General features: G+C 38.7%; 1 protein-coding gene across 1 annotated transcript in view; it reads right to left on the bottom strand.

Annotated features, from left to right (window-relative positions):
- LOC149110685 (uncharacterized) overlaps nt 1-11,913 on the bottom strand; it is a 63,596-nt gene that overhangs the window by 42,766 nt on the left and 8,917 nt on the right. Inside the window, exons 5-8 of the mRNA XM_089291358.1 lie at nt 7,346-7,663; nt 5,915-6,199; nt 2,367-2,514; nt 995-1,155 (exon numbers count right to left, since the gene is read on the bottom strand). Of these exons, the coding sequence (XP_089147484.1) occupies nt 995-1,155; nt 2,367-2,514; nt 5,915-6,199; nt 7,346-7,663 (912 nt within the window). The remainder of the gene's footprint in view (nt 1-994; nt 1,156-2,366; nt 2,515-5,914; nt 6,200-7,345; nt 7,664-11,913) is intronic.

Raw genomic sequence — 11,913 nt, 5'->3', positions numbered from 1 at the left:
CTGATTGGTCGAAAGCACATCATTTAAACGCTAATTGTATCGTCAGGAGACAAAGTAAATGTCAATTTAATCTTTTGCATTTTCTGCAGTCCTGTGTTTTTCTCATTGTGCTGTATTAAAATACTCCTAGTAAAAACTACCATAGACATTTTCAGGTTTGTTAATAATCAGGATAAACAAAAACTTATTTATTACACCCGCTTTCAGTGTTACGTGCATAGGCGACATCTTTCGACATGCCATCTTTCGACCTGCTAGGTAACCTGGCCTAGTTAAAAATGTAAGCACAACGGACTTCTCTACGGTCGAACTCGAAATGAATGATGAAAGATTGATTTATTTGACATCAAATTAAGGTTAGGAGTATCAAGAAGTCATTCTGGCAGAAATAAGTCGACTGTTTTGAATGATCACACGTTGCTAATACTAAAAGCGCCAGTGGCCCAATTCTACCGGAAGTCACTATTGAGAACCGATCGACTACACTAAATCGCTTGAATCATCCCGTAAATAGGGAAGCATGCAAAGTCTAAAAATCTTCTTCAGCCATTTGAGGTAGGTAATTATCATTTACTTGCCATTTCCTCCGGTAATAACCGGAAAAACTACCAGTTTCACAGTTTAACGGTCTTTCATAGCATGTCGAAAGATGGCATGTCGAAAGATGGTCGAAAGATGTCGCCTATGCACGTAATACTCAAAGCGGGTGTAATACTCTTTCTCATCGTGCTGTTTTTCCGTTCTGTCATACCTTTTACTTAAACTCAGTGAAGAGTGGTGTTATTAAAAGGAAATCGGTCTGTTTTGTTGAAACGATTAGAGCTAATTGAACTTCTGAGTTAATGGGACGTTTCCCAGTTTGTATTATTGGCGTCCCTCGTTGAAGTTGATCCAAACTGTTTCTCGAACAGGCCCGTTTCCTTACAAAATAGTATTGTGCTTTCCTTTAACCGATATCTCTTAACACTATTCTATTAGTCTACGGTTAACTTACCATTGTTCATCACGACATAGAAAGCCTTCAATGTCGTCCGATAATAATAATATTTGTAGAGTCTGACAAGCGCATAACTTCCAGAAACCAGAAATGCAAACGGTTCCTTTTGACCACAAAAGTACGTACGTTGGCCGTTACCAGTTACAACTGAACCATAACTAAAATACAGCAGGAAGAAACAAAAGTAATCCACTGTGTTTGACTATTAAATTCAACTTAATTAGCCCACAGCATCGTCCATCGCCTTAAAGCCATGGCCAAACAGACTTGCAAATACTGAGAGGCAAGTTGAAAACTTGGGCTTGCTTGCCACCCCGTTTGGTCAGGCCTTGCAGCCTTCACGGGGACTTGCACTGACTTGGGATGACTTCCGTTCACTTTAGTCGATATCAAATTTGCACGCAAGTCGACGCTACTTTTTCACCGTTTGGCTACCCAACCCAAGTCAACGCAAGTTGACCTATCATTAGCCAATGAAACACAGGATGTGTCTGGGTTGGAATGGGTTTTTTGCGACTTGAGTGTACTAGCGAGGAACCTTGCGCACCCGTTTGGCCACCCACCGCAAGTATCTACGCAAGTTCAACTTGCGGCTACTTGCGACCGTTTGCGAGTCCGTTTGACCAGGGCTTAAAGGGCAATGGAACTTTCAGTAGCAATGAATATACGATAGTGGTTTAACAATGGATAGGTGAAGACGCAGAAACCAAACGCTTGTGAGTTCGCAGTAGAGCGCAATGCTCGTCTGCCGCTAAAAATCAATGGAATTTCATTTCTTAGATTTGATAAGAAACCATCCAGGGAAAAAATAACTCTTGTCGATTCCGACGCATTGGAATGACGCAGAATCTTGCTAATTAAGTAGGCAACCGTCCTGGTGCATGGTGCGATTGAAAGAATATCATGGTTGGTCTAGAGTGTATACAACAATTTTGAAACAAAGGGTTAAACTTCTCATAAAAAAAAACTAGTGAGAGAAGTACTTAGTAAGTCGTTATTGGGTTTTCATACTCATCATTTTTCATACTCATCATTGAGTTTTCATACTCAGCGAAGCGTTTATATTTTGGTAGCGTAGGTGAATTTAGCTCAGTTTTTTTTAGTATTGCTTCCGATCACATGTTAGTCTAGCTTAGTGGTAGGTTTGTGTCCTTATAGAGAAGTAAAACAATTTCGTGAACGCAAATCTTGCTGATGTTAATGTCGCAGGGGAAATTCTGGTGACATGATGCACGACAGACCTTAAAGACAAAACATAAGATTTTCGCGTTCGCCTGGTATTTTTGGATTCATATCGCGATCGACGAAAACTAGCACTAACGCGTGGGAGTAGGATCATGACAACAATGCAATAATCAAAGGTTCTTACCTGCAATACCGCGTTTGGAAATGTTCAACAACTAGAAGTATACTTGAGTTCATTAACGGTGACTGGATTTCCCAATAGCAATATTCTGAATAGTATGTGCCCACTGCATTGATTTCGCCTGTAGTACCATTGAAGGTCCCTCCACAAGCTGTAAAATGAAATACGCAACAATTACAAAATCGTTTCTCTCGTCTTGGAAGCCTTTACAACGCCGAAGGGCAGAACACCGCGCTATTTTCCATTAACAATCTCTTTATGTACCCGTTTAAATTATAATACTAGATCTAAGCATAATATTCGGAAACCATCTGCTCATAAGCATTATGTTTGATTTTCTCATGATTATCACGGCTAGCGGTAATGCTCGTGGGCGCGTACGCACGACGGCAGCGATGACGACGGAGCCGCGCAACATGGCGACCATACTCCAAATAATAGGTTGACAGACCCATGCTGCCTTGGTTTAACATGTACTTCTTTGATATTGCACGTCCATGTTATGATAAATTGACACCTGTCAAAACAAGGCCAATTTTTTTAAAAGATGAGTCTATTGGTGGAAAATTTGAGAAATCTATTCTAAGCAAGCCCAAACACGCCAGAAATTCGGCCAAATTTGGATTTAAGGGTTTTTTTGTTAATACAAAGTTAGTATTATCATTTATTCATATCAACTTTTTCACTAGCTGTTAAAAAGAAGTGATGCTATTGAGACTCAAAAAACGTAAACAAGTACACATGTAAACCAAGCTACACATAAATGTCAAAACAATGTATTGCAGGTACTCCAACTTAGACTTAGACAATTATTAAAGTACAACTAACAACAAAAACTTTCTTTCCTTTAATGAAACCTACTAGTTTCCCCATTAGTCAGCTAAAAAATTATCTCTATTGATAAAATCCCCCCGTTTCTACAGGCGTTTAAAATTGTGCTTTCTGCTGCCACGACCGAGCCTAGTGGGATTGGGGTCGTGCTTCTAGTGACGTCATTGAAGGACATGGCTGAAAACACTCAAGACAAGTTTCACACTGGGTTTCGAGCGTAGCTCCTGGGCCGGGTTTTCCAGAGCCCGATTAAGCTAACCCAGGAAAAGGTAGAATTTTGATTTGAATTTTGTAACTTTGCAGTAAGGTCTTCTGTATAGTGTTTGGCCTTCTGTTTTGAGTTTTAATAATCACCAAATACACAAAACAAAGCAGCAAAAAACATTTGTATAGAGTAAAAAGTTATAACTCGGTTAACTTTAAATCCTGGGTTAGCGTTAACCGGCTTCCGAACAATTGTGCCACGTTTTCAAAAAGTTAACCTAAGATGAGCCCGCGATCCAATCGAAAACCAGCACTTGGTCAGCTCTCAACTTCAAAAAAAACACGTGACCTCGATGAGCTGTAAACCTGAGCCCGCGATATGGCCAATTGATACTGATCAGCGGATACCTTGTTTTGACAGGTGTCAATTTATCATAACATGGATGTCCAATATCAAAGAGGTACACGTTATTTCAAGGCAGCATGGGTCTGTCAACCTATTATTTGGAGTATGGCCACCATGTTGCGCGACTCCGTTGTCATCGTTGCCGTCGTGCGTACGCGCCCACGAGCATTACCACTAGCCGTGATAATAATGAGAAAATCAACTTATGGGTCTCCTTTCCTTACCTCTACGAGTATGGGGCTCCCCTTGGCGGCTCTTTGGGCCGCCGAAGCTCCGCTAAAATGGGGTTGACTAGCCGACACGACTCCTACGGTTCGTGACATTTGTACATTTGTCGTTCTCTGTTCGGTCACTCGACCTTTTTCTTGCTTCACTCGTGTTTATGAAGGGCACTTCACGCTGTGTTATAAGGAGTAATTTTAAGTAGAGTTGAGTCGTTAGACCGTGGTATGTCAAACTAGTACATATCATAGGTCTGTATGATTTCCGCTGTTATCTGCATGTCGCTTCGTCAAGTTTGACATCTCTCTGTAATTTGCCATGTGCTTATGCATTGTGCTAGCTTTTTTATGTCACATCTGGTTCACCCAAAATTCATGTGTTATCCATTTTCATATTTTCTTAAATTATTGTTTCCATGGAAATATCGATTGCCATGAAATATATTATACCAAATTTCAATGAATTTTTAATCTTTATATTGATCCGATTAAGGGACAACTGGCAAAAAGCTCATCGAAAATGTTTGGAATGGTGCAGTAAAAAATGTATCCAAACACTGTAATTAAATCAAGCCCTTTCAGTGAGGCTATAAATTAACACGACATTGAACATTTTAAGTGTCTGTTCTCACAGGATTGTTGTGCTTAACTGGTTGAATATTGTTTTAAAAGGGGGGCGGGAGAGGAGAGTTTAAGCGACAGAAAACGGTGGTGTTTTACCACAAATCTCGACGAGAAATCTCACAAAATGGGCTCAGATCATAACGTAACAAAACATAGGCACGCAAGTACCAGCATTGTGATTAGGCTAATCCAACAAGTTTAGTTATGATATTCGGCAAAAAAGAATATGTTTCACCTTAAAAAGTGTAATATTAAGCCTAGTTTTATCAAGGTTTGATTTGGATAATTTGATCAGTATCTTTGTCTATAAGAACTTCAATACAGCTTTTCCCGCAAGACAGCTAAATTATGCAGCCTGTAATAGTACCTAACGATGAAAGCAGATTGGCGAGTAATTTTTTATGGACCTTTATGGACTCCTTTCATAACAAGAACTAATTCTAATTCTATAACATGATCTTATTCTGTTGCTTTCATTGATCACATTAATTATAGTTTCTTCGGTTTTGACATTCCAAGTTATATCGATTTTAAAAGCCATCTAAACGAGAAGACACTTTTGGAAGTGAAACAACTAGACATCAGAAAGAAAGTATAAATTTTATAAGAGGTCTCGAAATCTGCAGAGTTTGGGAAGTGTTCTTGTCACATAACCCTTCCCAACATCTGAGAGCCTTTTTGGTGACAAAAATAAAAGTCACAGTAAAAGTAACTTTCTGAGAGACTTAAAATTTACCTCTCTTAACTGTGTAATCTGTTTTAACAACGAACCGTCCCATTTCGTAAACGACAATTTGATTGGTTCTTTAAGAAAACCCCCAATGTGATTGGTTTTCGATCGTCCTGGAAACATTCCCCCTTCCTCCCAAACAGTGTTGATTTTCTTATTTCTTAGACTAAACAGATCACGGCACCTAAAACACTTAGCTACACCTAGCTAATTCTCAGGTATGCCACTTAAACTAAAAGAAACAATATACCAGCGACACATAATAAGCTTACAAATCCTAACAGGTGGAAGGCAGACAAGTTGGCTATTTACAATCATGACCGAGAAGCAGAACTTGAGTTTACCGAGAAACAACTCCAGCTAAGTGGTACTAAGTGGTAACAGCGAGACGTAGCCCGTGAACTCCGTATGTGTGGGCTAACTTTGGCTATATATTGCATAGGCATAGATGATCACGAAACCAATGCAACAGTAACTAAAGAAAAATCAACAATTAAGTAATGGACAAATTAAGAATGTCCATACAGCTACCAACCTGTGTTCTCGTATGTTGTACGCAAAGGACCCTCTCCAACAGATGTACGACCTGCAACTTTGATTTCATATCTCGTGGCCTCCATGAGACCTGTAATCCTCAATACTCGGGTACTTGCATTCACTTTGACAGTGGTGAAGTTCCCGTAGGAACCATAACGTCTATAATACACGACGTAGCCAAGAAGGACTCCATGAGTATCTTCTTCAGGTATTGGAGACCAGTTAATCTCGAGAGAGTTGGAACTACGATCGTATACATACACCCATGGAACATAACCAGGAACTAAACGACAAAGAAAAATTTTGTTTGATGCAAATGTGAAACACAAAGCTCTCTTACTAAAAAAAAAACAATCGTTTTTAATTAGGGGGGCGGTGAGCGTTTAGCCACAAAATTCTAAATAGGCACCATGGATTAAATAAGGTAAGTGGTAAAATAAGCAACACTTGTCAGTTGATTGATCGATACATGTACTACCAGCCTATATTAGTCGGTGCTGAAATAGTATTTTAAAGCGAAGCAACAGTGGCCCCTATCTGACCTTGATTTTAACTTAAAACGTGCTTACAACTCAACAACGAGCTAAGAGATCCTATTTTTTTTTTAATATCTTCAGTATGCTTAGATTCAGATTTTAGAAAAAAAATTTAAAAAGTTTAGAACCAGCTTAAAAAAAGAAAAGTTAAAGTGGATTTAAATTTCTCAGGAGGTTATTAACGTGGTTGGGACGTGGGCTTCCCGAGCAATTTACTTTCAAAGGTGCCAAGGCATGGGAAGCCTGCAACTCCGCTAGAAACCCAACTAACGGCTCGTGATTTACAAGCTATTCTCGCGTTCTCCCAACAACCCGCGTGGGTCTTTTACGCCGGTAAACCCATAGAAAGAGTGGTCTATTACTTAAATATCTTTGCCAATTGCCCTTTTTTCTTCGCTTTTTTTTCCTTTCGTGCTAACTGCTTTTACAAGAAAACAGGCACTACTCGCACTTCAAACATACTAAGTTCCAAATACCAAAATTACATACTGCCCTCTTTCGTACGTATGTCAGTTTTATTTCATTTCAATTTAGAAAATGGTAAAAGTACTGACAATCTTGTGTCATCGGATTGAAAGATGAAATACTTGCAAGGGAGGTTCACGGATTCTCCGTTCAGTACTTTTAACAATTAGTCGTGTTTCAAGCATGTTCTATTAGTCCTGATAGCGTAGTGGTGATCCCACCCGACTGATTAATAGCGCCTGGAACGTGTGTTTAAATCCCCTTCAGGGCATTAATAATATTCCTTTCAGTTCAGTACAGTATCATATTTTTTCCTATTCCACCTTTTTCTTCCCCGTGTTTTTCACTTACCGTTCTTCAGAGGAAAATAGGAATTACTTGTACCCGCAATTTAAATACAATAACTTGGCAATATTAAAATTACGTACCGCCCTCTTTGGTACGAATGTCAGCTTCCTCGCTGCTTTTCAAAGTTATTACACCAGTCACTCGATCTTTGAGGAGAGCAACGATCTTTACTTTGTACTTCCTGTAGGATTTCAGATTGCGCATCACGGTATTGGAAGATGAAGCATTTTCTACACTCAACAGAAGAATGTCACTGCTACCTCTGCCTAAGCAAACAGCTACATAGCCATATATGTCAGTGGAATTTAAGCCGCTGGTATTCAAAGGCAACCAGCTGACACTGACTGTTGTAGAACTTATATTGCTGATTGTGACGTTCCAGCTGTGTTCATAAGAAACTGAAAAGTTAACAAATAGTGTAAGGAGGTAAATTGGACCGAAACGTTTTACTTCTAACGCTTTACCCTTCAGCTGATACATACAGAGCTGTATAACTAAGGTAAATTTTAACACACTGGCAAACAGTTATTTTGGGAAGATTTTCTTGTCACAGCTATCATAAAGCTGATGACGTGCCGATCATGTCTTTAAAGAGATGCTGTTCTCCTTGTTGTAGAACAGCTAACCCATTTTATTCCCTTTTATTCTCTGATATATCTGCTTTAGTATATCTTCACTGCTTGTCTCATTAACATTCATAATTGCTGAAATCACTCCCCAAACCATATTTTCTTTTCTGTGTTTTGATCCTATAATAAGACGTTCTGTCGCCTCTAAGTAACGGTAAATTAATGGCTGAAGACAGAAATGTCAGGCGTTCTCCTGCTTTACAATACTGCCATCCCAAATACTCCCCCCTGATTGGTCGAAAGCACATCATTTAAACGCTAATTGTATTATCAGGAGAGAAAGTAAATGTCAATTTAATCCTTCGCATTTTGTGTAGCCCTGAAACAAGCAAATGAGACAGGAAACATTAAGAGCCACTGCTCACAAATATGGACCAAACAACGGCACAAGTCAGAAATCGATTTCGCTCATTTTTTGCCCATAGATTGGCCCTAGTTAGAGAACAAGCGGATCATAGTTAGTTTCTGCTAATTCAGCTTTTTTTGGAAGAAATTTGCGAAAACCGATTTCGCCCTGATTAAGCTCAAAATCTACTTCCAGTTGCGCTGAATTTTCTGAAAATTTGATTGCTTCGCGCGTCGCACAACAGCTACTTGAGGATCTTTCAATGATTTTTATATTCAGCTCAGGTCTTCATGGTATGACTGAGTGAAAAATAAAATAAATCGAGGTTTCGTTTGAGTCCAAAACGAGATCGAACAGAAACGCAAAATATTACAGTGTTGCAAACGAATTATAGCACTAAAATATCACCATATTTTTCTCTGGGCGATAACTTTAAATGCCACAAAAACACTTTCTACGGGTTAACTATACACCCACCTGTTTGAAAATAAAAAATACATCTCTGGGCAAATGGTTTTAAGTCGCTCGCCTTGGCCTGTGTTTTTCATAAATTTTCCCCTGAACCGCCGTGGGAATGTAAACAATTGCGTGACGCGGGCGGTCACCCTGAATATATAATTCGTTTCCAACAAACTGCAGATGGCTATCTTAGAACATTTGGGTGAAAAGAGAAAAACATAATGGACCACTTTTAACTTTAATAATTTGAAAGGCATCGCTTTAGAAATTTCGTTTATTAAAAACGCCAATTAAAAGCAATTCACTTGGAGTTCGGGTGTTACCGCTATGTCGTTTTAAGATGTCGTTCTTTCTTTGATCATTTTAATTATAAGAACGAGTTCTAGAAAGAAAATCGTTCTAAGTTCATTTGTTAAGCATAATAACAAGTTGATCTTGTTGGTTTGCAGCCTTACGTGATCTGAAGGAACGCTACAGTGATTAAATTTGTATTTGTTGACTTCGACGGATCGATTCCCGGTTAAGATGATTTCCGCAGAACATTCGAGCAATAATGGCAAAAATTAAGTCACCAAAAAAACCTCATAGCATGGTTATATTTTGAACACAGTAAAGAAGAACTTATTGAGACTAAAGCTCTCAAGCTGACCCCGCGAGAGAAAATTGAACTTGAAGTTATCCATATTTCAGTTAAAACAGACGTTTCGCAGTAGTTAAAAACACAAAAACACATGCTTTACGCATTCTTACGAGGTTTGACTTTAACTTTCTCGAGAATGCTTGAGAATTTAATCGCGGGGTCACTTAGAGAAATTAACTAGAGTGAGTTGTTTTAAATAGTGTTCCAAAAGTTACCTAACTATGAGTAGATTTTTCGTAAATAATTTTTGCACTTATTGCTCAAACTTTGAGCGGAATCCGTCTTAAACGTTTTTATTTCTACCAGGCAGCTTGTCAACATTTTGTGCCTTTTCTCCTTCTAAAAGGTCGGAAAAAGTAAACTAAACAAATCCTAAAAGTTTAAATCATAAATAAGAGACATCAACAGTGCCAGTGACTCGGTAAGCTATTAATTTGAACAATTACTGTGCTGGACGGACTGCTTTCCAGGTTACGCACGTGCTGTACATATAGTTTATTGTGAGCGAATGTTTCTTTTCAAACAACTGAACTGCTCAATAATATTATCTTGAAATATTTTTGGTTTGTTTGTTTGTTTGTTTTTTTTTTCAGTCTTAAAATTTAGGGTTAGGGTTAGGCTAAACCCTAAACTGTTTTGGCGGCCAACCTTTTTTGGGCCGTCGATAAAACCGGAAATATGGAACATGGAACATGGAACATGGAACATGAAACATGGAACATGGAACATGGAACATGAAACATGGAACATGGAACATGGAACATGGAACATGCTACATGGAACATGCTACATGGAACATGGAACATGGAACATGGAACATGGAACATGGAACATGGAACATTCCGGAACATCGAATAATTATAATCATTATGAGAAAATATGTAAAATTGAATTTTCAAAACGAAAATAAACAAGAATAAACTGGTATCAGCTCGAAATATGAAAAGATATTATTGGGGATAGGGGAGTCGGTAGGGGCGGGGAAGGGAGCGTTGCTTCATTTAACTGACTACAATGAGTGCAGGCTCCTCTTCTTTCCCGCCAGTTGCGGCACGTCGCTTTACAGCACTCTGTTTTTCAACACATACATGGACGATTCGGACAATGAATGCCAGGTAACTCATTGCGTCTCCTTTTTTGATCCCTGATTTCTTCAACATCTGAGGTGTTCGTTCTGAGTATCATACAGTTGCTTGTTAAGTCAGTAGCCATAGTTTTGTCACTGTTGCTATCTATCATCCCCAGTTTTCGCGCCGCTCCGCTAGGAACGCCTGACACTATGACCCACCAAGCCTTCCCGGAAGCCCAAGTAATAAGCAAGTTATTATTAACTAGTAGTAATCAAAGATTAGAGCAGCGCGTTCACGCTCGTACTTCGCATGTCTGGTCTACTTTGGTGGTGTACGAATGGCTCGATAGAAACCTAAGTTTGATCGCATGTCAGATAACGATCTGCACGTGAAGTTGAATTAGCGATGAATAGATTACAGCCTGCGGTAAAAGTATTTTTAATTAATTAAGTATTAACTTGTACTGTACAAAAAATTTTCCAGGAAATGCATTTGAACACTTGTAACAAATATTTCTTGAGACAATAAAGTTTTGACCAGCGACCCTGCAAGACAGCGCGCGCGTGGCTAAATGGTTTTAGATTTTGTTTGGATTTGTTCACACTGTCATCAGAGCTCGAGAAGTCCGAACTAGTTTAGACAAGAAACTCAATGCTGAAGAGTTCTATTTCTATCTCATGCAGAAACTATTTCTTCATGAGAAATCGTGTATTCGCATTTCTTTGTATTGACGTAATGAATGGAATAAAGAAATCACACTAGTGTACCCATATTTTTAGGTCTGATTAAGGAGCTCGAACGCTACCACCTTGGTTTTCTGTGAAAAACGAAATCTGGGAATAATCTTTACAAATTCAAATTTAGATATTTTTCGCAAAACTATTATAATTATTCGATGTTCCGGAATGTTCCGGGATGTTCCGGAATGTTGCATATTCCTGGTTTTATCGAGGCCCTCTATTTTGGCTAATTGCTTAATCAAATTATATATATTTCATTTAAATTCGCTCTTCCATGGCCGACTTCCGCGAACAAAACAAGATGGACGTTAGCTGTTCATAGATCGACCACTGTAATGTTGATTTGTCTACCAGTGTTATGATCTGCAATCAAACAACCAAAGTAGAAAAGATGGATTTTTTTTCCCAGTATGACATGAAACGCAAACGCAATTTTTTTCTCGGCTAATTCAATTCAAGAAATTCCGGGTTTTCTAGCTGAGTTTGAGAATATTGTGTACAAACAAATTCTGTACACAGCTAGAAGAGCTGAGATGCCGTCACGCAGTTAGTAGTTTATAGAATTTATGGTATTTCCACTTGACTTTGTTTGTCAGTAAATGATTCAATTGTCTCAAACCATAGAGGATTGGTTAAGTGTATCTCTAAAACTGCCACTGTATTGTAACTTATTAGTGAAATGAATAACTGAGCCATCTTGTGGAAATAAACAAGTGTTAAAAATTATTCACCTGAATCATTTCCCGGAGCACTGTACTCACATT

Source organism: Orbicella faveolata, unplaced genomic scaffold, assembly GCF_042242905.1.
Source record: "Orbicella faveolata isolate gen_17 unplaced genomic scaffold, um_ofav_v1 contig_24, whole genome shotgun sequence".
Classification (NCBI taxonomy): Eukaryota; Metazoa; Cnidaria; class Anthozoa; order Scleractinia; family Merulinidae; genus Orbicella; species Orbicella faveolata.
Note: the sequence above shows the minus strand (reverse complement) of the source record. Positions and strands in the feature narration are given on the sequence as shown.